This window comes from Rousettus aegyptiacus, unplaced genomic scaffold (assembly GCF_014176215.1).
Source record: "Rousettus aegyptiacus isolate mRouAeg1 unplaced genomic scaffold, mRouAeg1.p scaffold_m13_p_5, whole genome shotgun sequence".
NCBI lineage: Eukaryota > Metazoa > Chordata > Mammalia > Chiroptera > Pteropodidae > Rousettus > Rousettus aegyptiacus.
The window spans coordinates 3,841,220-3,868,901 of NW_023416308.1; the positions used below are offsets into that span (position 1 = coordinate 3,841,220).

At 39.8% G+C, this 27,682-nt stretch overlaps 1 protein-coding gene across 2 annotated transcripts; it reads left to right on the plus strand.

Moving 5' to 3' along the window:
• The first annotated feature begins 630 nt into the window (after window positions 1-630).
• Window positions 631-26,637, plus strand: ZCCHC8 (zinc finger CCHC-type containing 8). Of its 2 annotated transcripts, XM_016153782.2 has the most exons (14): window positions 631-2,418; window positions 3,649-3,691; window positions 5,928-6,002; window positions 7,565-7,670; window positions 8,782-8,859; window positions 12,204-12,307; window positions 12,424-12,489; window positions 13,048-13,108; window positions 13,576-13,718; window positions 13,986-14,128; window positions 16,268-16,389; window positions 17,372-17,458; window positions 17,705-17,822; window positions 21,185-26,637. In XM_016153782.2, exons 1-14 carry the CDS (start codon window positions 2,223-2,225, stop codon window positions 21,964-21,966), a joined length of 2,124 nt encoding a protein of 707 aa, XP_016009268.2. In that variant the 5' UTR covers window positions 631-2,222; the 3' UTR covers window positions 21,967-26,637. The 2 variants fall into 2 exon arrangements, with proteins under 2 accessions (XP_016009268.2, XP_036076198.1); XM_036220305.1 differs by lacking the exons at window positions 631-2,418; window positions 7,565-7,670 and having other exon boundaries at window positions 3,173-3,691.
• The last annotated feature ends 1,045 nt before the right edge of the window (window positions 26,638-27,682 follow it).

The following is a 27,682-nucleotide window of genomic DNA, read 5'->3' on the forward strand; positions in this document are numbered from 1 at the left end:
GCTTTCTCAGTAGCATAAATTTGGTGGAGGGAGAGGACTACAGAACTTGTAGTTTATTTGCTTTCATTACAATAAAGTCAGTTTTTAGCATTGCCTAGAAAAATCGTTGGACTACATCTCCGCAATGTATAGGACAATACATCGCAGAACAGCTTTATAGTGGTAAAACTAAAATTTTTCTATTATATACTAGAGTTAAGTTGCTTGTTAGGTGTGTTTTTGTGATATAAGAAAATCAAGTGGTGGTAGTAGAAGATTTTTACTGTATTTTGGTAAATGTTTTAGTTTTCCCAGAGTACAATTCTGTGGAGAAATGGTTTCACGCTTCAATGACAAAATCAAGTTTATGGGGAAATGATGCCATGATTTGTCATTTGGCATCACAAATTCATATTTTTTCAGTTTAGCTCTACCTTCTGAAATTAACTTTGTTAAAAGTTGTCGACTTGTAAGGCAGAGTGATATGATAATTTAACTGCCAGTGTTTTTTAGAAGTTGATAATACGTCCATCCTGCACTCATCTAGAACAGCAATTTAAAAATTAGCCAAGTTTAAACATGAAACCTGATCCCACCAAGCTTAAAAAACTTAAATCCATTTAAGTAGATCGGTGGAAGGAGATGGAAACAAGTTGTTTCATCTATCATTGCAAGTTAATTTTATTGCCTAAAAGATAATTATATACTTAAAATGTAATTTCTGTGGGGTCCACTCCTAGTCCTTCCAATGTGGCCAGTCTTCAATTTCTGTAATTTTCTCAACCTTTTCAAACCCAGCCCTTGTCTGCTTTGTATTCATTATGCGGTCTCGTCCTCTATTGTTTCATTTACTTTAAATGAAAACTTGAAACAATCAAATGGTAACCTTCACTACACCAATGATGTCTAACCTAGATGCTTCAAAAATTTCTTCCACCAGTTCAGTTAACCTCTATTGCCTATGAAGATAAAATTGCCTCAAGATACCATACCACATGACCAAAATGGGACTCCCTCTTTGATCCCGAACCTGGTCCATATCCATCATTCTACCTCAGTTATTTATTTAGACAAGTTTAAGTCAGAACCCTAGCAAGTTTTCACAACCCACTCACTTTCTTATTCTCCATGTCCAGCCGTTAAATTAGCTCTTGCTTTAATTTTAAATATCCTCTACTTCTAAATTATCTACTCTCCACCCCTAAATTACCTACTCTCCACCCCTATTGCCGTTACCGTGATCTAAGCTCACATCGATAAGACTTTATTTTTGCTTCATCTCCAATCCTTTGCCTATCGTGCAATCGGACCTCCTTTGATAAATGGTCCTTTGTCTTAACCAAAATGAAAATTTGTGGGTCACAAACGCCACCTATTTAAAATGTTGAAATTCGGCAAGCAACTTTGGGGGTAGAGAGTCCCTAATGTGGTCTGTGAGTACCGACTGACCTAATGTTCCAGCCTGGTGTTGCTCTACTCTTGCGTTTTTATTCCACCTGGGATGCCCTTAATTCCATCCTTTGTACCCTCTTAATACTCATAACCTCAATTCCTCAATTCACTGACTCCCACAGATTGTCAATTTGTTACACATATCTATAACTTCCTATGTGTTTACGTCACATATTAGTGTGTTAGATACCCATCAACATCCACCTCAACCCAATGGTGGGATGTTTATGGTTATTTCTAGTTTATTTTGCTAGACTGTAGGCTCCATGAGAGCAGGAACTTCACTTTGCTTAGTCTTGCATCCTCGGGTCTTAGGAACTGCCTGGCATGTCAAACGTGGTAAATGTTATTGAATGAATGTGTGAACGAGAGAAGCCACCAAAAGCTGCAACAGACAAATCTAAAATAGTTTATTCACCTAGCTAGTTTTTCATAGCCTTAGACGCATAGCAGGGACAAGCCATGTGGTTTTGATAGTCTGATTCATTTCGAGCTTCAAGTTTAAAGAGGATCAATCCCAGTGTGCAATGCAAACAATGAGTTAACAGTCGCTTAGAAACCACATGTCCCAGCATGCCGTGCTCCAGAACAATCTCGGAAGTGGGTATGAGGTGCGGCATTGCATTCTGGGAGTTGTAGTCCGACCTGCCCCTTGTGCCGCTTCCGTGGCCTACGTTTGGGAAAAACCCTACTAGGTGGCTTAGCACCCTAGAGAGCGGCGCGGCCCTACAACCTTCGCCCCCGGCCGGGTGGCAGCTCCGCCTCTACGCGACTCTTCCCCATATCCCAAAATGGCGGCGGAGGTGGATTTTGGCGACTTGGAGCTGTTCGAGGCGTTTGACCACCCAGAGGAGTCGCTTCAGAAGCCCGTTCATACCCGCTTCAAGGACGACGACGGCGACGAGGAGGAGAATGGGGTCGGCGACGCGGAGCTGCGGGAGCGCCTTCGGCAGTGCGAGGAAACCATCGAGCGGCTCCGCGCCGAGAATATCCTTCCCGCCCGCTGGGCCCTGTCACCCGGGCGTGTGGTGGGTGCCGTGCCCGGGAGGGCGCGAGCGGAAATTCCACGAGGGCCAGGATTCGAAGTAATTTCTCTCGCCCCCCAGGCCGGCTGGGGATCCGGGGTTCGGGTTGCGTAAGCCGACCCCGGGGCCTCGGCGCAAACCTCTTCAGGGATCCGTATTCTGGACTGAGTTCGCACCTCCCGCCACGCAGTCGGGGGCCGGTTTTCGGGTTATTTTCGACTGTTTGAACAGTCAGATTGCAGACTGGTCACCACTTCTCTCCCCCTCTTTGGAGTCATTATCCGATTTCCGTTTTTGCAGCGGAGCTGAACTTGGTGCCCTCCTGTTGAAGTTGTGTTTTAGGAGTCACCGGATACTTGGCGCAGATCTGTCTTTTATAGCGGGGCAAACGGTGGTGGTCCTAGGATGTACAGTTGGGAGCCTTTAGGATTCGAGGGATACTAAAAGAAATGATTAATTACTCGATTAAGAGTGGGGGTTTCACTTTAAAGTTCTTCCACTTTGAAATAGCTTCCGAGGTGAAGGTGCATTGCAAAACTTTAGGAAAAACGCGCCAAATAAGTTTCCATTTGGCTTGAGTAACGTGATTAGAGCCTTTCTAGCAAGATATTTTAGGTTTAATTTGCATTCTTAGAGGGTTTTAAAAAATTTTTTTTATATATATACACAGATAATTTTGGTTCTGGTAGTTTTCCTTTTAAAATTTGTAAAGACTCCTGAAATTGTCAAATTACTTTTTAAGGTTTTCGAAGTCTGATACTTTAATTAATTTTTTATCATGAAAAATTTCAAAATACAGAAAAGTTGGTAGTGTAAAGTGAACATTCATAGATTCCATCCTAGAGTCTTCCATTGTTAACAGTTATACCGCATTTACTTTATCTTACTATGATGCTTTGACTTGGAAAATTGACACGACACTCATTGTTTGATTAATGTTTTTGCGTGACCATATCTTAGAAATATCTGTGTTGAAAGGGAGACAACTCTATTTTAATTTTTAGGTCCAAATGCCTAGCTCTGCAACAAAATAGGAACTGAGAACGTATCATCTTCAGAAGATTTGGGTCTTAACACTTATAACGTTCTGATACCCTTTTGACGTCAGAGTAGGTAAAGTGAGAGTTAGTCTAATTTTACGATCTTCATTATTCTGTTTAATGAAGGCTTATGCTCCTTAACAAGTAATAACATCAAGAACTTAAAAGAAAATTGAACATCCTGACTCGACCAAGGTATGAGATCTTGAACTTACACCATAGTTGCTCTTTATTTTTTATCTATGTATTGTTTAATTACAGTTTGTTTATTAAAAGGGTGTTTAGGATTTTCGTATCATTTTTATTCAGCATATTCTGAAGAAATCAGAGTAATGATCCTTTATTTTTAACTTGGGGTAAAATTTGAATTCTCATGACTGTATTAAACTGACTTATTGGGTGAAAATATTTGTGAAACACAATCCAGAAAATCTCGACTTAATATTCAGACAGACAAAGTGTCAACATCATAGCTATTCCTATTCAACAAACATTTCCGGGATGTTAGAATTAAGATTACAGTATTAACCTAGCCAAAGCTTTATTTACCCAATTAAAGTATGTTCATAAATAGAAGTAATGAAAGTTACAGCATTTTAGAAGAGAAAGTAGTTGCTTTGGGAAAGAGTACAGTGAGTGAGTGCATTCAGACATCTGAGTTTGGGAAGGTTAAATACAGTTACCTAACATAAATTTAACAGGTCACTAAATCTAAAATATTTGTCAAAAGTACAGATTTGTTATGTGGGGTGGTATTTTTCAAGCTTTCAGAATTTAGGGCTGCCACGATGCAGTTTCATGGGGATTTTTTTTTGTACCTGGTGTCCCGCTGGAGTAATTGACTACATTGGTGACTAAAAGTTTAGAATTTAGACGTGATTTCAGAGTAACTTCCCCATGCCCTCTCTTTCTATGTGAGCACACTTTGCAGATCTAAACTCATTTTTGGTTAGTTATTAAATGTATTGTCTATAACTAGAGTTACTCAAATATCGTAATTTTTATATACCTAAAGGTGTTTTATTTCGATAAGCATGTTTTCCAATAGTTGTTTAAACATTAAATATTTATCTACACATGGGTTATAATCACCTGCATTTAAATGATTATAGCATCATAGACTTTGCCAATTTATAAAAATAGCAATAGTATCATGAAAAAGGAATAATTTTTTTTTTTTTTTTTAGAATTAGTGCCATGCATATTGTCAGATTGATAAAGCATTCTATGGAAAACCAAGGAAAAAAAAGAAGTAAAATTATTTAGATAAAATTTGTACCCTAAGTCTCTTGGTTTAATCCTTACTTTGACACCATCGTAATCAGAAGTTTCTCTTTTTTTTTTATCCAATAAAATGTTGGGTTTTTTTACTTTGTATTATGAAAATTTTCAAAAAACATGGAACGGTTAGTATAATTAATACTCATTTTTTATCACTTCTAATCACATATACATTTTACCCCACATATTTAGGTGTATCTTTTTTAAAAATTACTTTTCATGCATAACCACACCACCGTTGTCACACCTAATAATTGGCATAATTTCCTTAATGACATTCCCAGTCCCATCCACATGCAAATTTTTCCACCTGAATGTTTCTGTAGCTGAGTACTCACACTGGACCCCAACCAAGGACCATGCAGTTGCATGGGATTTTTAAAAACCTGATGTACTTTTGAAAACTGAAGTTTGCTCAAATTAAAACAAGTCTCTGAACCGTTTTGTATTTTTATTTCCCTACTTGATGGGAAATAAATTCTAAATTCCAAATACAGACTCGATGTATTTCACATGCTGTATAAGTAGAGGAATGCGATGCAGGTGAGGAGGAAGCAGATTCAGCTGGTCCCGGGTTACTAACGGATATACTGCAGGTGTCCAGGCTGCATTCCAGCTCTTTTTTTTTTTTTTTTTTTTTCTTTCAGTATTTCAAAGTCAAGTCCAGGAACGGTACGCTTTTTACATCTCTACTTTAGAATTTTGGATATGGGATATTTAGTGCAATGTGCTCTGTCCTCCAAAAAAAGAGCCTAATCATTTGTTTGTAAAATGTTTCATTTTCCTATGTAGTTCCGAGCCAGGTTCACTGTGGTTTACTCAATGCCTCCCTCCCCTACCCCCATCCCCAATTTGTAAAGAAGCAACCATTAGGTAAAGAAACTTTGGGGTTGAAAACTGAAAGATTAACTGTAGTTTTTAATTTTTTATGAAATATTTTTTAAAATATGTAAGAGATACCTCTGTAAAGTAAGTAAAAGTGATGAAACTAAGATTTTTCTTGAGAAACCAGAGTTCTTGGTGATTCTTGATTTTATCTGTAAAATGTATGATCTTTGGTACTTAAGAATTGTATAGATAATATGTTTATATGTTCATATGCAAGTTTTACTTTAACTCCTCTAAGAATATGTTTTAACTTCTGTTTTAGTGGGATATTGGTGAACAACAATAAGTTAGATGGACCTTTATTACAGATTCTATTTATGAACAATGTTATTTCAAAGTAAGTCATTTTCTCTTTTCTAAATATAATGAGTTCATGTGTTTATAAAGCAGTGCCTTCTATAAGTATCCTGTTTCCATTTGTACTTACCAGTATTCTTTTACTCAAAATGTATGGAATCCTGATTAAGAACAAGGATATTAGAGTCACGTAAATTTGAATTTGAATCTAGTCTCCAATTTTCTACGTATGTGAATCTGACAGGTCACTGAGCCCACTCTGTATACCAGTCTCTACACTGGAAAACAGGATTTTAATAGTAGCCACCTTGTAAATAGCTGAGCGCACACCTGTCAGAGCTTAGTAAATAGCCTCTAATAAAACAAAACAAAAAATACTACCACCACAACAATAAAAAATGTTAGCTGTTTCAAACCCCAGGTTAGGCAACTGAGTGTTTCCTTTTGGCTATCTTCAAAGCTTCCCCACATGATATACTTTTTTTAATAGTAAAACGACCTTTTCCAAAAGCCTTCCAGCGTCTTGGGTCTAGTGACACAGTATATTCCTGCAGTGCTTGCTGGAGGGTCTGAACTGGTTCGAGGCGGTGCCTCGGTTGGCCCTTCCTCAGAGCCTGGTCGTGGACATTTCAGATAGTTCCTTCCCCGTCCCTCATCACTGAATCAATCGTTATTTCATGTGCTGGGCAAGGTAAAGACAGTAAAGGGAACATGCACAGAGCGTGACCTGTGCCGTCTTCGTCTCAGCAGAAGTGGAACCCGAGCTCTGATGGGTGGGATGGTGATCAGCAGCAGCGAGGTGCCGGGCACGACTCGGTTCTGGCGCTGTTGTCACCATCCCGTGGAACCAGCGTCTGCTCCAGCTCATGGCAGTCTAACTTCTGCACTTGGTGTTTCACCTGTAGAAATCTTAGCACGTCCCAGCTAAAGAGACATGACAGATCACCTGGTCTGTGAAGAGGTCGTTGGCCGCCCAGCTGCAGCCTGACCTGGGCCCCTTTGGCACCTCCTGACCTGAGCACCAAAGAATATTCAGTGAATGTGGTTCTTGCCCCAAAAAGCTGGAGAAAGTGGACCTCAGTTGTTTTTCTTGCATTGCGTTTAGATTTTATTTTGTTCCAGTTTAATATTTCCGTGTATGTGTATAGAGCTCTCTGAGAGGAGGATATGGAAGAACAATGCACATTGGCTGTCTTTGTGTGGCAGAAGGAGGTGGCTCGCAGACAGAGTAGGAAGGAGGAAGCTTATCATGACGTAACCTTGTGACTTCTTTTGGATTTTGAACCACTTACAAGTATTATATATTCAAAAGTTAAATCCATAAAAATTTATAAATAATATCCACATATTCATAGGGCAAGTATCTGCCAACCGTTTTATGCCAGCCACTGTGTTAGGTTATCATAATCATTTTGTTAACTTGGCAACAATGTTTTTTTTTCCCAAGGAATAGATTCCTGAGTGTTACAAAGAGTCAGTGACTTGATAAACCTCTGAAAAATAAATTAGCAAAAGTTACACATGACATAATAATGCATAAGACTTCAGTCTGTTCAATGTCTTACTCTGTCTGGGTTCTGACCATTTTGTCCTCTTATGCAGGCGTTATCATCAAGAAATAGAGGAATTTGTATCAAATTTAGTAAAAAGATTTGAGGAACAGCAGAAAAATGATGTGGAAAAGACTTCTTTTAATCTATTGCCCCAGGTATTTCAAACTTAACAGACTTTAAGACTAGTAGGTTATGCTTTTCACTGCTAATTATTAGGCCTTCGGGGGTCCTCTTGAATCAAAACCAAAACGATTAAGATCTTCTGTTCCCCTCCCATCCTTCCATCAGCTTCTTTCTCCATAGTCTGCCCAGTGTGGCCATGGGGCTTGCTTTTGGATTGTGGCTCCTTTTCTCAGGAGAGTCATATTTTGACCTGGCTACACTCAAAGTTGAAGGCTTTTTCCTCCTTTTTCCCTAACTTGGAGACAGGGTTTGGGGCGGAAAATTAATTTCAGGGGAAAACAAAAACTACTTCTGGGATTTATAAAAGATGGAATTTTTATATCTAAAACCAACAGTTTCGTGCACTGTCTATCCTTTATTCCCTCTCTGCTTGTTTAAAAACAAAAAATAGTGTGCCCAAAGAAATCTGAGAAATTTCACTATGTGATTATTAGAGCGTGGATTCATGTTTTAAAAATCAGAATTATGTTTTCTGGGCTTTTTTAAATTAAAAATGAAGGTAAGTAGAGTCTCTCAAATAAAGATCTTCACCTATTTATCCTCTGAGGATGGAGAACAGTATTCTGATTAATTGAATTTTTTTTTATCACCTTTAGTTTTCACCTATCACAATACAAATTTTTAATAATTCAAGAAATGGGAACTTTTTGATTCAAGGTACACTTCAGAATTTTTTAGTGGTTTGAAGTCTGTAAGGGTTATATTATCAGTATTGACCAGTAATGTTATATATTTTTAATCTTTCTAGTTATCTTATTTCAAGATAAACTGAGGTCTGTCTTGCCAGTTTAAGTGTTGAAAGTTTCATCATTAATATTCATTAACATTTAAGTCATAGTGTATGCTAATACTTCAGAAGATATTTTTATATCTTTTTAAATTTTTAAACTTTCCCACTCATGAGATTTCTTTCATAAACATTCCTGCTTAGCTTAAGTCACCCTAATTTTGAGAACAATGAATTCAAAATTTTACATACTGTAATAGTATGTATTAGAAAATAAAGCGAGTGTATTCAGATTGCTGATGTCTGAATTTTAACAAGAATTGGTTACCTTTGTAATGTGTTTTTCTTTGTATTAGCCATCCAGTGTTATGCTAGAAGAGGACCATAAAGTAGAAGAATCCTGTGCCGTTAAAAACAACAAGGAAGCTTTTAGTGTAAGTTTGGACATTTTAGCTTTAGAATTCTGCAGATACCTGTTTCCTATTCTGTCAATTGGGCGGCATTTAAACGATAAATAGGATAGTTATATCAAATGATCACACATTCTTTCATTACGTTTGTTATAAACAACAATGTAGACTCTAAATATTATGGTTTGCTTTTTAATAACGATTTTATTGTGACCTGGGGCACAATAGACATTGTCTAGAGGACTTTATTTTCGTCCTGACTGACCTCTTTGTATTTATTTTCAAGAACTTGGGTGAAGATATAGAAAGCATACTTGTTGAATTTATAGATGTTTGAAGTTGAGAGGGATACATAGTTAATATAACGAATGACAGATAGGAAATATAAAAGGTTGCCAGACGCCAATAATAGATGAAAAATAGGAGTTTAACGGGAATGAACCTATATTAAGCCTTTCAGTACCTGTGCAAAATTCAGCAATGTCAAAAATGTCAATGCAATGTAGTTGTGTAATTTTGCAACTAATAATTTTTTGAAGGCGATGTAATTCTGGATTCTCTTAAAGGAAGAGTAGTTTTCGTGTGTATGAAGTGTTGTGCCCCACTGATATACTACACTTTTAAAGAGGGAGCTGCGAGGATGATGAGCTCACAGATCTTGTTGAAAAGATTTACGAGGCATGTCACGTGTCCTTTTAGATCACCCTGTGTAGCACCCAGGGGCAGAACTAGGGCCAGTGATGGATTGAATACAAAGAGGCGCATTTCAGCTCCACTTTTTGAAAGTGGGAATTGCTGTCGGAGATGCGAACAATGAGATGGTACCGCTCATGTTTTTAAAAAGCGAATTCCATGGTACTGGAGTCAAATAAAGACAGATTTTATCTAGCACTTTTAAGAAGGATTTCTGAATTAGAACTAGATCACTTCACATTTACCTTCAAACCTGAGGTTCTGGGATTTAAAGTGGTACCTGCTTAGAAACTGGGAATTTTGCATAATTGTTATTTTTTTTCTTTAATAAATACTAATAAATATTAAGTGCTCTGTTCTACCAGAGACGATTCTAGGTTCCAGGGACATAGCCATGAAAGAGAAAAAGGCAAAGTCTTTATTCCCATTGCTTTACATTTCACGGGGAAGGCAGTGCTCTGAAGAGAAAAAAAGCAGGGGAGGAGTTAGAGAGTAACTGTGGGGCAGTTGTTTTGTTTAGTGAGCACTTAGTGACAGCCTCTCTGAGCCAGGACCTGGGGGATTGAGGGAGTGAGCCCTACTGCCGTGTGCCTGCAGATACTCCAGGCGGTGGGGGAGAGTGGAAAGACCTAAAGCGAAAGCAAATGTGTTGCTGAGCAGCTGGTACTGTTCTAAGCTCGTTACCAATATTACTCATGACTCTCTTGTTACAGATGAGGAAATAGACATGGAAAGTTAGGTAACTTGCCAGTGGTCCCTTAGCAAGTAAGTGGCAAAGCCAGGGTTGAATCTGCCTTCTGACTCCAGAGCCTATGATTGGAATCCGTATGCTGCCTTATAGACAGTAGTGAGATCTTTGGATTTTACTCTGAGATGAGAGCCATTGGAGGGTTTTAGGCAGAAATGTGACATGATATGACCTGATTTTTTAAAGAACTGGCTCTCTAGAACAAAGAATCTGTAGCCAGTTGCGTCTGGAAGCTGGAAACTAGTTAGGATTTATGTATTCCTCTCTGATGAGAGAAAAGGGACAGCTTAGACTAAGGTGATAACGGTCGCGATGCGAAGTGGTCAGAGCCCGGATGTACTCTGAAAGTAGAACTGATCAAATGTGTCGATGAACTGGATACAGCATATGCGCATGAGAGAGTCGTCAGAGTGACTCAGGGTTTCGGCCTGAGCACCTGGAACCATATCACTGCCTTTTGTGTGATGGGGAAGAGGGAGGGAGGGGCAGGCTCGCAGGGGAAGGGACCCAGTGCAGCGTGAAGTAAGGAAGTGGAGGGTCTGCGTGCCCAGGGACAGCTGTCGGGTCGGCGCTTCATGTGCAAGACTGGAGGGGAGGCGCGGTCAGAACTGGGCATTGGGGGCTGTCAGTGTATGACTCACACTCCATGCTGTGAGTCTAGAATCCTCTAGCGCGTGAAAGAGGAGGACTAAGGGCTGAGCCTTAAAAAGATGGAGAGTAGAGAATGATCTAGCAAAGACAGAAGGACCCGTCAGCAAGGTAGGAAGAAAACCAAGAGAATGCTGCTGTCCTGGAAGCTAAGGGAAGAAGATGATTCTAGAAGAAGGCGGAATCAGGTGTATCCGTTGTTGCTGATAGGTTCAGACGAGGACGGGGAACTGTGCATTGCATTTGGCTGCATAGGAGTCACTGGGAAGCTCTATTGTCAAATACCTTAGTGCAGCGTTAGGAACAGAAAGAGGCCTCACTAGGGATGTTCAGGAGAGAAGGACTGTTGTTTTAATAAAAATGGGTGGGGCCCTGCTAGATCAAAGGAGACTAAAAAGACTTAACATGCGAGTGCAGTGTGTGAGCCTTAATCAGATCCTGGCTGGGGGACAAGACTCGTACAAGGCTTTTTGGGGACAGTTGTGGAAAACTGAATATAGAGTCAATATAGGTGATATTAAGGAGTTATTAATTTCCTCAGGTGTCACAGTGGGATTGTGGTTTGCAGGAGAATGTTCTTAGAAGGCTCATACTGAAGTATTTAGGGTGAAGTATCGTGAAAATTGCCTGCAGCCGGTTTTGTGTGTAAGCTGGAAACCAGTAGTAAGTTAATGGTATTCATCTCAGCAAGAGAAGATACTGGCTTAGACTGTGACGACAGTGCTGGCGACTGACTTTGTTTAAATGACTCAGTAAGAAGTAAGTGCGTGTGTGTTTGTGTGCAGACAGATGTGCGTACAAAAATGTCCGTGAACAGATCTCGAATCTAGAGAGCCAGTATGTGGGTGTTCATTGTTTCATTTCTTCAACTTCTGTGTATGAAAATTTTCCCAAAAATTGGAGGGGAAAGACAAGACTAGGAGGGAAGGAAATGGAAACGATAAATACTGACAACTTTCCTGAAGGTCTTGCTGCAAAGGAGGCAAAGAAATGGGGAATTGGAGGGAAATGTGAGTCGTTGTTAAGTTTTTAAGTCTGGAGAGGGTGCAGCTGACAGTGATCCAAAGAGAGGAAAAACTCAGTGATCCAGGATGCATAGGGGAATTTAGAGATGCAGCTTTTACTTACACATCAAAATCTGGCTCTTTTAACTAGGGAGGTGATTATTCTAATAATTTCAGCCAAAAGTACATTGTTAAAACAATTACTCAAAGTCTTAAATTATTTCCTGTCTTTTTTTCTGCTTAAATAGCAATATTTTTTGACTTGTTTCCTGCAGGTTATAGGAAGTGTCCTGTATTTTACTAATTTTTGCCTTGATAAATTGGGGCAACCGCTACTAAATGAAAACCCTCAGCTTACCGAAGGATGGGAAATACCCAAGTATCCTACATAATGAATGAAGATCTCTTACGCATCTTGCCATTAAGTTCACCTTTAAAAACATTTACCAAATTTTGCAGATTATGATAACTATTCCTTAATAAAATTCACTAAAGGTACCAGCAAGTCTTCAGCCACATTGTTTCTCTAGAAGGGCAAGAAATACAAGTAAAGGCAAAAAGGTTTGTGTGGGGAGCTGTTTTGTGTTCTCTTTTTTTTTTTTAAACCATAAACTCTTTTAGCTTGAAAAATTAATATTCTTTATTGGTGGCTCACTATTAATTACAGATTAAGCTATAATTTCAATATATAGATACATGCTAATGTTTAAATTGATCATGCATTTATTGGAATTCATGGGCTCATGCCTGATGTGCCTGGGTGGGTGGAGAGGTTTAATTGTTGCTGTCAGTTTGATTGCTGTCCTAAAACCATCCGCCCCCCTTTCCCTGTTGCCTGAAGTAGGATCTGTTCGCCTCTCTTCTTGTTACTAACCACTGATGAAGCTTGGAGGTAACAGATCAGTCAGGAACTTAGGGTTCTTGGTTAAAAGACTTGGTTAAAAGGACTGTTTGTTTAAATCACTAAGTACAGGAGGTGGAAGTGTAGCCACGGCAGATCTTAGCAATCTGTGATCTACGCACTTTCTTCTCTCGGATGTACTTTGCTGTCAGAATGTTATTGATTTGCTTTTATATTTTCATTTACATTATGAAAATCTTTGTTTTCTGACCAAATAGGCCAAAGCCTCACTGTTTCAATTGTGGTTCTGAAGAACATCAAATGAAAGATTGCCCAATGGTAAATGTTTATCATATAAAAAATATCTTTGAACCTGAGCTTTCTAATGTTTTCAGTGTATTTAGGGCATTGTGTGATGTGAAGAAACTTACTCTGTTACTTTTCTGTAGTCATTGAATTTGAAATCTTTTCAAATTTGTACATAAATTTTAAAGCATTAGATTTTTAAAAAAAATTTACTACAATACTCTATATTTGAGATGAATGAAACATTAGGAGAGTGAATTTTTAGACAGCTTATTCTGAAACTTGATTTTATAATACTGAGGTAATAAGAAATTAAAGTGACTGCTTTTCTTCCTTGCTAATTTTTCTAAAGTATCCACCCTCTTTTATACTTATTCCTTATACGTTAAAACCGAAAGACTCAGTTTGCTTGACATAAAAAAAAAGTACTCATATTGATTTACTTTCCGAAGTATTTCTAACGTGCTTTATACCATTCTTTTCAAATGCATTGCGATCAGCCTCGGAATGCTGCTCGAATAAGTGAGAAGAGGAAAGAGTATCTGGACGCCTGTGGCGAGACAGTCAGTCAGAGTTTTCAGCAGCGATACCACGCAGAAGAGGTAGAGGAAAGATTCGGGAGGTTCAAGCCAGGAGTCATTAGGTACCGCTCCTCAGTTTTCCATAGAACGTCATTTCTATTTCCCCAGTATTGGGAATATTCTATGTATCTTCAGTACATAAGTTTTCTCTAGCAAGGCTCTAAATATACATCACTTCACTTGAAAATAGTCATTGAAATTTAACTCTGTATTTGATAGACACCATGCCATATGCTGTGTAACATAAGACAGAATTGCTTTAAAACAATTGAACAGTGCGTTTCCATCCAAACAAGAATACAGTATTTTTTCTTTCTGTTTTGACTTAGCGAGGAACTTCAGGATGCACTGGGTGTGACAGACAAGAGCCTTCCACCTTTTATATATCGAATGCGCCAGCTAGGGTACCCGCCGGGATGGCTCAAGGAGGCCGAACTGGAGAATTCGGGGCTCGCGCTCTACGATGGAAAAGGTATAGTGGATTGGGTTAGATAACCCAACATACACGTTATTTTTTTTTTTTTTTTTTTTTTTTTAATTAAAGAATCACAATAAAATGTGATAGGAATGGCTGGCTTGTAAAATGTGCTCCCAGTTAACTGAAAGATGTCATGTTGGGGTTTCCTTTGTTTTACAAGGAAGGAACTAAAACTTTGTTGAGAATTTCCAGATGGTTATCTGGGCAGACCAGCTCACCAGCGAAGCCGGAGCATCAGCCTTCCAGCTAGTGCTCTTTAAGTCCTTACTTTTCTCAGTAATGGTGACAGAAGAGTTATGTCAATGCCGAGAGACCTGTATGACGTAGAATGCGTAAACCCTCTTGTAACCTAGAATTCCTCTTGTAGGCATCTACTCTAGAAAAATATTCACACCTATGTACAAGGAAATGCGTGTATGTATTTTTGTATAATTGAATACAAGAGTGAAAAATCAGAAACAACGTTGAGGCCCTACAGGAGAATGGCTAAACAAAGCACGGTAGATCTGGCCTGTGGAATACTTACAGTATTTCAAGTGGAGTGAATCTGCATAGTGGACATGGCAAAACCTCTGTGCAATGCTGAATATAGAATGAGTTTCTGGATAGTTTACACATTATGACGCCGTTGATCTTAAATTTAAAAAAAGAAATAAACCCACATGGATGAAACAGTGCTGTTTTCTCTCCAAGTGCCATCTAGATTTTAGGGTTTAGACTCCTAGAAGCCTTCCCTGGCCACCTTACCTAAATACATCGCTTCTTCATTCACCCACCTGTCCTTCCGCTCTTTATCACAGTGCCTTGTTGGTGGTCTCCGTATTTTGTCACAATTTATATATATTTATTTCTGTTTTACTTGAGTATTATCTGTTTTCTCAACTAAATTGTGAGGTTATAATTGCTAAAATCATGTCTATTTTTATTCACCAGTATATCCCCTAGCATGTAGCACAGTGCCTGGCATGTGGTAGATAATAAAAAAATATTTTTTTGTAAAATTAAAACAACATCTTAGTCAAAGTACAGCAAACTCAACCGTGCTAATCCCTGAGATGGGAAAGTGGATGGGACTAAAGATGTTAGTTTTATCTCTAATGCTTTAAATTTTTTTTTAATGAAAATGTTTCCACATCTTACTTAGTTAATTAAAAATAAAAATATTTTTAAAAATTTACCAAGCATCACTTCTCAGCCCCAAAGAAGTATTTAGCTCAGTCCTTCCCTCTTTTTAGCTTATTTGATTAGAGATTCTTTAGATAAAAGGTTGTCAATAATTGAGAGTGCCTTACGTCTCTTTTAATCTGTAGAGTTCCTTTCTTGTTTTTAACAAAACTACCTATTTTGTCCTTTAGAATTTTTAAGATTGTGCCAGTGCATCTCTATCTTATTATTTTGTTGTTGTTATGTTGTTACTATGTTGTTATTCCTCTCTCTGTGTTTATTTCCTGTGAATCGTGATGGAATCAGTCATTGGTGATCATTGCTTATATCTGTTCATTAAAGATGGGTTGCAAAATGGTTGTATTCTCATTCTTTCATTACTTCTTGGCTTATTAGCCAGAATACTTTTATAAAGAGAAATTTGTTATAAAGTATATGATTACCTTAGCTATATAGACATTAGGACTAGAGAATACAATGCATGATTTATTTAGTAGTTTTCAAAATTAAAATAGTTTCCAAGTAAGTACCCTTCAAAGACTGTTCTCATCTAAAGCAGTTTTAATGTTATGTACTTCTTAGGGTCCTTACATGATTACATGAATTATACTACTGGTAAACTATTTAAAACACTATCTGAAAAGAAAATACTACAGTAAGCATCGTATAAATGCTTATTTAAAAAAGCATTGCAATAGAGCAGTCGGCAAGTCAAATGATCAGTGCAAAGTTGACCTTTAAGCAACCCATGGAAGAACTAAAGTTTCCAAGATTTTAAATATTTTATCAAAGTAATGTCCACAACTGTTTAAAAATTCTAATCTAATGGTTCAGGGATACTATAATGAAAGCCATTTTCAGAATCATTCTCTCGCCATGAACCCGAGCACTTTCTAGGTCAGCTTTTGGTCTGGAGAAGGATTTATATTGTCATCTAGCAATGTTAACCCTTTTGATGGTCTGTAATAGATGATGCTGATGGGGAAACAGAAACTGGAGAAATACAACAGAATCAAAGTGTCACTTATGATCTCTCGAAATTGGTAAACTATCCAGGATTTAATATATCAACTCCCAGAGGAATTCCAGATGTAAGTATATATTTTTTTATTATTCTGAGATGTGACATTATTATGTAGTTTGTTCAAAATGTTAGCTTATGTACCAATGACTATTACATAAGAAGTAAATGTTACTTAATGTGTTTAATTTTTTAATTTTCTATGTTGACTAGAATCCTAAGTGAAATCTTGTATTTATCAAAAACAAAAAAGCAAAAAAGCCACCAGTTTTTTCTGATTCTATGCCCTAAGGAGCTAAAATAGAATAATTAGATTCTATAAATCTAAAACTATTATAAAATTTAAAAGATTTAAAAAAAAATAAAAGTAGATGATTTTTCTGTTAAATATGGGATGATTCTGAGACAGTATTAAGTTTTACAGAATTACTTGGGAAGTGAATTTCTGCCTTTTGTAAATCTAAGTAGGCTATTCTTTTCCTTGAAATGCGCATTCTTCAGTTCTTCCTTTAGATTTAACTGCCTCAGTCCCTGGAATCTGTGGATTTAATAAGAAAGAGCCCAAAGTGATCCTTACTGAGAATCCCTGTTGAATGTGTCATTGGTGATGAGGGAGAGACCAGTGATGTTGAACCTTAAAGATGAGTGCTCAGTTTGGAAAGGGGAAGAGCGAAGCTGGAACACCCAGCAGGAGTAACTGTTAGGGGAAATGAGCGATGAACAGTCATGCCAGCAGCACTGGTGCATGATGGGAGAGAGGCCGGAGCCAGCCAGGCAGTGTGTAGAGCCCATGGCCGTTACTGCCTATGAGTTTGTCATAGGCAGAACGTGTTGGGGCCAAGTGGCTTTGTTAGGTAGTCCGTTAGTGTTCAGTCCTGATTTTTCTGTAGGCAGGGTTGGGTGTTTTTTTTTTCCCCTTTAATGCGCTATTATTTTGATTGATTCCCCCAAAAAGAAAAAGTCACATATGAAGCAGAAATGTAATTTGAGATCCCATTTTACCCCCTTTGAGCAAAATACACACTTATTTTTTCCTTCCCTTTCGTCATTAGGAATGGAGGATATTTGGGTCCATACCAATGCAGGCCTGTCAGCAGAAGGACGTGTTTGCCAATTACCTTACTTCTAACTTCCAAGCGGTAAAGAGACCTTCAGGGTGTCCTTTGTACAAATTTATTGCATAGCTCGGTGGGATTTTATAGCTCATTAGCATTTTTATTGCCTTCTCACTTTGTAAAAACACACTCTGTCTTCTGATGAATCAAAAGGAAAAAGGTAGCTACAGTCACCGGTTACCTAGACTTTGCTCCAGATGGGTTTCTACGTTGTACTTAAGTCTAATTCTTTGTCCACGCCATCTGACTTCGGTTTGGTTCCTCCATTAGCCAAGTGCGAGGTCTGGCAGCAAGAGGCCTTCGTCCCACTCCAGCCCGAGCAGTCCTAAGAAGCAGAAGAAGGAACGTGGCGCGGCAGCCTCGCCTGCCGACATGGAGCTCGACTCGGGTAGGTTCGCTCGTGGTTTGATGTCACTGAGAAGGCAGGACAAGTTCCTATGCTCATGAGCTCCGTGAGGAAGGGGCCGCTCCGCGTGAGCACCAGCCAAGTCGTGAGTGTTCTGTCTTATTCTTGGAGATCAGAGCATCGCCTCTGTTACTGATGAGAGCTGAGTCGGTGTGAGGGCCACACGCACGGGTCCGCTGGGGGGATTCCTGAGCCAGGCAGACCTACCACGCCCTCCCAGCAGTCCTGGGTCTGGATGGGCCCTAAGGCTGGGGCGGTGCTCTCAGACAAGCAGTGGGGAGTGTCCCCTGTGGCCGTTCAGTCCCAACCAAGCCGAGCCAAGCCTTCCCGGCTCTTCTTCCCGATCGTCAGGAAAGTCTGTCCACCTGGAAATGCGGAATGGCGCAAAGCCTTGCCCGCTGACGCTCTGGCTTTTGCTGAGCCATGGGGCCTGCGGTCAGGCAGGAAGAACTCTTGACAGTCCTTTTCAGCAGATCAATCGTGGATCAGGACAGCTGTGCTCCCGCCTTTTTGAGGCTCCCGCCTCTCACCCCAGTACCAACCACTGCTACTTTGGGACTGTTAATGAGTGGTCTAGATTTTGCCCCCAAACAGCTCTGGAATGGATCAGAAAACTGCATTAATTGGAAAAACTCCAAGGCCACTCTGAATCCAAGGCTGGGCTGTTTCCCATCCCACAGTATGCCTAGCTCCTTTGGTCCTGTCCGAGTGAGGTTAAAGGGCAGCCCTTAGATAAAATGCATACAGACACTTTCACAGGAAGGTGCCAGCATAGACATCGAGCCAGGTTTGAATGTGAACTCCCCTTCTCAGTTTCAAATTCCAAGAGAGTATTTAAAGGTCACAGACTAAGTCCTTTCAAGGCCAAGGGAATTCAAGTCCAAAATCTGATTATTTTGCATGAGTGACTTCAAAGTCTAAAATCAAAACCCCAAAACCATTTCCCCAAATTTTTTTTTTCTCTGCTTAGTTTCAGCCATAAGAGTTCTCGGTGCCCAAGTAGTGTTCACAGCCTGGGCCTTTAGCACCTACGGTCTTAACCTTAATGTCCAATCTCACCTTTATCAAGGCCGAAGAGTTCATAGGGAACAGAATTATTGCAGCCTTTGCCAAATACCGAGGAAATTTTGAAAACAGGCTCTTCCCTAAAACCCAAAAGCACTTGTCCCAGACCAAATTACGTTCCCAGAGCCCAGCACTTCTCAGTGTTGCCAAAGGCCAGAGCCAAGGTTTCTGAGCAAAGGCAAAAATATTGGTTTCTCGCTCTCAAGGACGTTAGTTGGTGCCAGTTGTCTGACTACGTGTACTTCAGTTCCATTGGAAGAAATCTCCCAATGGAAGTGAATTTTAGTCTTAAGCACTTACAGTACCTGGAGGGGAAAAGCCACCTGTGCTTGGTGTTTTGAACCACTTGAGACACAGTTGCCATCTCTCGGAGTTTGGGAATCTCTGGTGGTGGCACCCCTGGTTGCTAGATCCACATGCTTGTGTGCAGGCATTTTTAGCCCTGTGCTTTTTCTTCTGTTTCTTGTTAACGGATTGCTGAGGCCTGAGAAACCTGCCTCCCAGGGCAAGTTCTTTCTCTTTTCATATGTAATTAACCAATCCAGAGCCAGCCGGAGCCCATGTGATAAAGTGAGGCTCCGCACCTCTGGTTTTGTGGTTACCTAGACTGAGAAATACAGGCACCTGCAGCTCCGCCCACCCTGAATCAGCCCTCATTTCTAGCCAGTTACCAAAATCCTGACATTTCAGCAATTGCCTTTTAGTTCAGACCTCTTACCCAATCATCCTTGGTGACCTTATAACTGATTTTTTAAAGTTTTTATGTTTCTTTCTTTGGGGCTCTTATCCATTCTTTGCTCTTCTGAGCAAGCTCATTTCTTAAACTCTAAGTAGCATTGTATTATTCTCATTATAAATCTACTGCCTGTACAGTAAAGATCAGACTGGTTTTGCGTAGCCTTCAGGATTCTGTGTTGTTCAGTTGAATCTTCCAGGCCCTGTCCTAGGCCCTGAGGGCACGAAGGTTACTAAGACACACTGCTGCCCTGCGTGGCTGCTCTGCCATCCGGGATTGCAGATGTGTGAACGTCTTAACATAAATAGGGCGGCCCCTAGAGAGACACACAGAGATACACACAGAGCCAGGATTACGTGGTGCCACCACAGGGCTGATTACAGCAGACAGTGATGGGGCGCAAAGAAGCGACAGCATCTGCGCTGGATGAAGTCAGGCCTTCACCAAGGGCGACTTTGCGCTGCGTTCTGGGGTTTACCGGGGACATGAGCGGCATTAGGGCAACAAGAGATTGACAGCCAGAGTTGAAAACAGGTGGTGAGAAATGACACGACGGAAGGAGGCAAATTCTTGGTCCTAGGGGCCTTTCTAAGGAAGGCTTAGAGGAGATGGGACTTCATCTTGCAGGTGACGGGAAGGCATTGAAGGGTTCCTAACGCGGTGGGTAGGTTGACAGGACCAGACGTGTGTTTTAGGAAGGTTGATGGTGTGGGAGATGACGTGGGAAGGAGCCCAGAGGCAGAAACTACTCTGATATTTCTGGCAAACAGTAATAGGCCTGAAATAACATAGTGGCCATGACAGTCTACAAGTGGGCCCCAGAGAGAGGGGACCTGGGTAGGGCAGAAGGAAAAGGAGGACCTTCAGATTATAAACAGGTTTCAACTTTGGTGATTTTTAACCAGAAACCACTAATGGTGCCATTAATGAGAAGAGCAAATGGGAGCAGAGTCCAGATTTTAGGAAAAGATCCTTTGTTTTGGGCAGGTCAGGTCTGTTGTGTCTGTGGGACACATTGGAGGTGATGACCAGCGACGAGGTAGCTACTTGAACCCACAGTTCAGGCGAGCAGTCTAGACTTGATCCAGAATTGGGAAACAGGCCAGGGGGGTGGCCCTGCCTTGTCTCCTCAGCTTTGTCCCCTCCAGCCTTGCACACGCTCAGTCCAGCCTAGCCTGCCTGTCCTTCCAGCCAGGTGTCCTACTGCGATCTTCTGTGGGCCCGAGACTTGGGTCACAGCAGACGACCTAGCAGTGACTCCGAGTCTGCATGCTGCTGTTCGTGTCGTCTGGCTCTAAAGTGAAGCACGCAGCACGAAACAGGATTTCCTGCGGGGTTCAAGTTCCTGACGCCAGCAGGTCCCACGGCGCTCTCGGCAGGTGTTCTTTTCAGGTGGCTTGAGGACAGGAGGCGGTGGTCTTGGTGTGACCATCCACAGAGTTTTCCCCCTCAAGCCAGTTATCTCTGACCATCACGTCTCTGATAAGTGTTAGTGAAGCGGAGCGCGGTGGCAGCTTAAAGTCTCGTAACTTTGTCATTGCAGACGCAGGCGTCCTGCATGGTTCTCCGAGGAGGGGTGCTTTTCAGTTCCAGCCGCCGCTGCCCCCCGACACTCCTCCCCCCGCATCCCGGGGGACTCCCCCGCCCGCCTTCACGCCTCCGCTCCCCAAGGGCACGCCGCTGCTGACCCCCAGTGACTCGCCACAGGCCAGAGCGGCGTCTGCGGCCATGGACGAGGACACGCTGACACTGGAAGAACTTGAAGAGCAGCAGAGGCGGATATGGGCGGCCCTGGAGCAGGCCGAGAGCGCCAACAGCGATTCCGATCTTCCTGTTGACACGCCTTTAACTGGGAATTCGGTGGCCTCCTCGCCTTGTCCAAACGAGCTAGACCTCCCTGTCCCAGAGGACAAAACAGCTGAGAAGCAGATGCCTGATGAGCTCGAGGTACTGGATGTCTATCCAGAGAAACCAGAAGTCGACCCTCCCTCCAGTCCAGACTCCGAGCCCATGCTGCTTTGTCAGAAGGAAGAGGAGGTGTCTGCGCAGGCAGACTCTGAAGGTGGCCTCCTTGATGATGGCGGCATTGTGTCAAACTGTGACATGAGGAATGGAGGCGGCCAGAAGCCCCTTCATGAGGACACCAGTCCATCAGCCGCCACTAAAATGCATAGCCCGGTACCTGACATGAGCAAGTTCGCAAGCGGGATTATGCCGTTTGAATTTGAGAATATGGCAGAATCTACAGGAATGTACCTCAGGATAAGAAGCTTGTTAAAGAACTCGCCCCGAAGCCAGCAAAAAAGCAAGAAGGCTTCTGAATAACTGCTTGACGTAGTACCAAGAGCTATTTAAGTATCTGTAACTTCGTGTTCTGGTAACTAGTACTAAATGGACAGATAAAATCGTCTTCCCATTTGTCCCTTCCGTGTTTAAAAATCAATCCGAGGCTTTTTTGTCGCCTAAAGTCAGGCCTGTTTTAAAGAACAGAAAGACTGGGCTTGCTGGTTTACTATATTTTATTCTCACTAATAAAAATGGGGACAGGGGGGTCGTACGTATGAGCTGGTTTAGCGATAGTTTATTAAGGTTTATACTATTTTTGGATTGTGTCTGTCAAGAGTGATGGTTTTTATCTGTCTTTTGTACATTGTTTTCCCTTTCTACATTTTGCTAATTATTCTGTATATAAGTTTAATATATCACTTTTTAAAAGGAAAAATTCTAACCATTTAAAATTCATATTTCAACTCCGACAACCAAATGAGAAGAATCAGGGATGAGCAGCTTTATCCCATTTGGGGTATTTTTGTAAGTGATTTACATACATCAATTTTATTAACACTTTTACTTTTTTGTAACTTCATTCTTCACACAAGCGTGCTATACAGGTATGTTCGTCTTTGTGTACAAAGGTTTAATAAATTAGTTTTCATATGCATAATTGAAGACTTTGAATACAAAAAAAGTGATTCAGTTAAATTAGTTTATAAAATCCTGTAAGGTTGGAAGGAAATTGCAAAATTAGCTGTTGCAAAGGAAATATAAGAAATTGCCTATCTGGGTGTTTTCAATGGATTTCAGCATTAAATATAGAAACAGCAGACTCTTAAAGTAAGTATTCTGAAAAAAAGGCAGCTAGCCTTTGCACAAAAATAATTTTCTAGGTTTGAACCCTAAAATAATGACTAGTTAAAAATAAAAAATAGACATAAATTGTTTAATCTATAAGCTAGAGCTGAAACTATGGATTTTGTCTTTATGTGGAATGCTAGGCCATCCTTATAAGTCAAGTCCGTGAAAACAGATGATCTTGAACTTAGTCTCAGGTAGTGTTATCCCACTCTTAGGCCAGGAGAGGGAGCAAAATACAACCATTCTGGATTTGGTTTTCAAGCTGAGAACTTGAGTAAACAAATTTACTGTTCTATAAACAGTAAAGGGAAGGAAAATTATATGAAAGGGGAAAATTAATTTTCAAAGCTATCACAGAACATGATAGAAATTGAATAAAATGTTGAATACTTTTGGCTTTTTTCTAGGAGTATATAATAAAAGTAATCTTTTACAGTAATTTACATAGTGCTTTTACTTACATTATCTTACTCAGTATATCTGTTGGGTAAACATGGTGTCACCACATTATATATGACATAAGGAAACGTCAGTGGCATAGAGAGGTTAAAGGGACCTGTCAACATTCAAGCAGTGGCTTTTGAGAGGCCAGCCTTCCACTAAAGACTTGCCTATCACCCAGATCACAGAAGTGGTTGTTTAAAATGTGTCTTTCAGTATTATATTAGTAGAGCCTTCTTTCGATATGAAAGATACCTAACAGTTACCTCCTTAGCATATGCCACACACGTTGAGGTATTTTTGTGTAACCCCGTTTTCACAAGCCTCGTAGTCGATAGGTTTGGGGAACTTCATTTTTTTAGAGGAAATGCCTAAGACACACAGCTGGTAAGTAACCTAGCGAATCTAAATCCAGATCTGTCAGACCCCCACATCCATGCTCTTAACCACAGTACTGCCTCCCTGTCAAAAGCTCTGTAAAGCCGTTCGTTTCTCCAAAACTTGGCTCATTTCCTGATTTATTCAATGATGAGGGTACAAGTTATATGTTATATATAATAATGTTATATATATGTAATGTTCTAAGTGCTTTGGGGCATTAAAAGAAGACAGTGTTAGGCTCTGCTTTAAGGAGCTTATTAGACACTGGGGAGAACATGGGTGGTTCCCTCTTAGTTAACCAGATTCACTAAGTGGCCACGTAAAGCGGGCAAGGTACCTGGGTTACTTTGGGGTGACAAGAGAAGCACCTAGGGAGAACTGGCTTCAAATTCACAGGGCCACAGGTTTAAGTATTCACTTGTGGAGCGTATTTGAAGACTTCTGGAAAGAAAAACTCTGAGTTAACCTTAAAGAGTAGGTAGGAGGATTTCCATAGATAAAATGAACATTGAAATGTACAGGAAATAGTGTACATAAAAGAAGCAGAAACACTCAAGAAATGTGGGATGGTAGAAGAAGAAATTTTAAAGGGTTGTGTTTTCACTGATGCTTAGAAGTCTTCATTGCTTTGCTATGGCATTTGAATTTTATTAAGCAAAAGAATCTGCTGAGGATTTTTCAGTGCACTCACCTCTGAAAACATCCAAGCAGTTTAGGAATAGAAATCCTGAAGCCAAATTCAGAATAAATTGGAGAGGAGACATTTCAAAGAAGGGAGCCCAGAAAGATGGGAAGTAGTTGCCTTAAGAAGGTGCCCCATTAAAAAAAAAAAAAAAATTGTTCTGTTGCATTTGTGTACTATGAAGAGTGTTGGGTGGAGGAACGAGATATTGTTTAGACTTGTCCATGCCATGACAGGTCTCCAGGTGTGGGTAGGTGAGATCATAACCAAACACTTGTACTTCAGGAAAGACTTGGAATAGGGGTGGGGACCAGTTTCTAATCTTTGCCTTGGATTCAAAGGAATGTGAATTGTACAGACTGCTAAAACAAAGCCGGCTCTTTATCATCTCCTTGAGCAGGTAAGTGGAGAGATGGCATTGTCCCTACTAAAATACCAAACAACTGATTTTTTCCCCCCCCCAAAAGGTTGCATTTCCTTTGGTGGGCAAAAATGCCATCTACTTAATACCAATAAGAGGCTTCCTCCTAGTTGTTTCTGTTCTTCGTGTTCTCGGCTGGAGTAATTTTGCCCTTCTTTCTCAGTATTTTGTAGATTATTAGCAGGCAAACCCAACCAGGGTGTTGTGAATATCCTAGTGGCTTATAAGGCATGACTCACTTCCCAAGAACCTCTGTTCACACAACCTGTGTTTTTCTTTAGCATATAGGAAAATTCATTTTCCTTCAACAATATATTTGATTTAATGGTACAAATTCACTTTTAAATGTTTAGGATTCAGTTATTTTTGTCAGTGTTTATAAATAGCTCTTAATTACAGAGCCATTACTATATTCTTAATAAATTAGAAGTCTCTGAACAAGTATGCTTTCTAAATCACCAGCAATCTAGCTAGAATGCTTATGATGGACCATTGAAGTAGAGGGTAAAAAAGTGACAGCTGTCTAAAAAAAAAAAAGGTTATTATTTGGTCTGCGGAAAGAACTGTATTGGGGTGGGGGAGTGAGGATATACGATTAGATTAAACTGAAGGAACTCTGTTCACAGTGTTGCAGTATGTCTTTGCCATCCACACTTGGATTTTGAATTTGTGGGTTTTATAATTTAGAAAACAGCCTCTCTGTAAAATTCACATCCCGTACCCTTCCATTAGTTGATGTTAAATGTCTGTGCATTAGATCTCACTTCTAGTGCATTTTCATTTACGATTCAGTTATACCTTTTCATAAATATTTAAAGAATAAAATAGGATACTTGGTTTTTCTTTGTGTAAAATGTTTACTTTTGAAATTGTAAGCAGGGATAACAAAGCCATACATTTGAAGGAGAATAACCCACAGAGAAGCCCACTCCAGTGTTCTTCATCCAGTATTGAAATTTATTTTCTCACCAGGCCATTTTCTAAACCCGAAATGTTTTTCTTTCTTTCCCAAAACAGGAATTATTGATTTCGTTGCTGATTATAAATGTAATACATACTCATTTTATAAATGCAAACAAAACAAAATAGTATAAAGTAAAAGTCTTTTATATAACTACAACTTTCAGTTCCCATTGTTTATTGTTCACAGTTTGGTATAACTTTGTCCTGATCAAATATAAGAAACTAAGATTCTTTTTAATGTTTTGTGTACTTAAGTGTGTGTTTTAACAAATGGGAGATTATGCTATACTTTCCTTGTCAGTATTTGAAATCCATTATTATTAATGGCTGCTTCATAGCATATTTTATTCAATATTGTTTACAATATTTTGTTGTAAATGCTGCAGTGAACAGTTTAAAAAACATATCTTTGAATATTAGTGGAAATATGTGTATAGGATGCATTCCAGATTACCAGATTGAATGTTTTCTGTTCACTGGCAATTTTTATTTCTTCTGCGAATTGTCTTTATATCCTTTGTTCATTGCTCTATGGGTTTACTTAATGATACACAGGAACTCTTTATTAAAATTGGTATATCTTTTGTTAAGTAAACTGCAAAATTCTTTTTAATCCGTCATGTATATATTTTAACTTGTTTATACCTTCTGTAGTACAGAATTGTCAAATTGTTATCAGTCAAATCTTTGACTCTTTTGCTTATGAATCGGCAATTTTGGTGTGATGTCCATTTTCCAAAAGCCTTTTGGTTTTGTGACTTCACCATCTGATATCCAATATTGATTGAAACTGGTATTGAAAAATTACTTCCTCCCCAGGATTTAAATTATGTGATTAGTAAGACTATACAACTCTCCAAGTGTATTTTCATGTAGATGATTTTACTAATTACTGTCCAGATTTGGTTCACTAAGCCCTAACCTATCACTAGATTTTAGGTTTTATTTCTGAATAAACTGGTGTTCCCTTTTAGTGGATTTTTAAGTGTGGATTAATGAAAAAAATCTAGAAAGAATGACTGGAGCAGAATGCCAAAAATATTTTATAACCTAACTGAAAGAAGGAATATCATGCAAAAAAAAAAAAAAGTTATTATCCTAATCCTTTTATTATATGTGGTAACAAAAAATTCTATATCATAAATTCTAGATATCATAAATACATTGTTTAAACAAAATTAACTATCAACAATCTGGCTGCATTTAGAATTTTTAAAATACAAGAAACTACCGAACATGCAAGGGGTAAACCCTGACTCAGCTGTCTACCGTTCTACTGGTAGACATTCTACCATTCTACTTCTCCGTAGGGGTGATGTCATACCAGAGTGAGTTCTCAGTGTTTTCAGTCGTGGAGGCTAGTTCATTAGTCGTAAACGAGAATGACACATGAAACTGGATTAAGACAGGTTGTGGGATTAGACCCAGGGCAAATTTCTCACGGGCCTCTAACAAGTTTCCTCCGGTCCCTTTCACATGCCTTCCATGCCAATCCTGCTCTTTGATTCTCTCGGCCAATTACAAGTCCGTTTGCTGTATTGGCCCAGTTTACTTTAAAGTTTTTATATATTAATATCTGGAGGAATACCGAGGCCCTACTATATTAGGATGGTTGAAAGCCAATATGGTTTCATGACTTAGAGAATCAAAGATCAAGACAGGCTTAGTAGGCACGTGGTAGGAACAGAATGTGTTTGCCCACGTTCAGAACTGAAAGAAATGTTAAGTTTCTCTGAATTCTACTCAAAAGGTCTGTGGACTCATAGTCCGAGCTTCTTCTGATGGTCCTCTGATTAGAGCAATCCGGGACCAGGATTCTCAGGCCTGCTTTCCTCTGCTTGAAACACTTTTCTCTTGGAATCAAACTGCCCTCACCTCCTTCAAGTCTGTGTTTAAACTTCACCTCAATGAGACAGCCTCGACCACCTGATTTAAAAACACACACACACACACACACACACACACACACACCCCACCAAATCTCTCCCAATCCCCCCGTGGTCTCTTTTCCATAGCAT

Bases quoted from the DNA above. Each gene is read 5' to 3' on its own strand.
- ZCCHC8 (XM_016153782.2), top strand. From the start codon at position 2,223: ATGGCGGCGGAGGTGGATTTTGGCGACTTGGAGCTGTTCGAGGCGTTT. The intron at 8,860-12,203 runs GTAAGTTTGGAC...TGTTTCCTGCAG, and splicing joins ACAACAAGGAAGCTTTTAGT to GTTATAGGAAGTGTCCTGTA. The intron at 13,719-13,985 runs GTACCGCTCCTC...GTTTTGACTTAG, and splicing joins TTCAAGCCAGGAGTCATTAG to CGAGGAACTTCAGGATGCAC.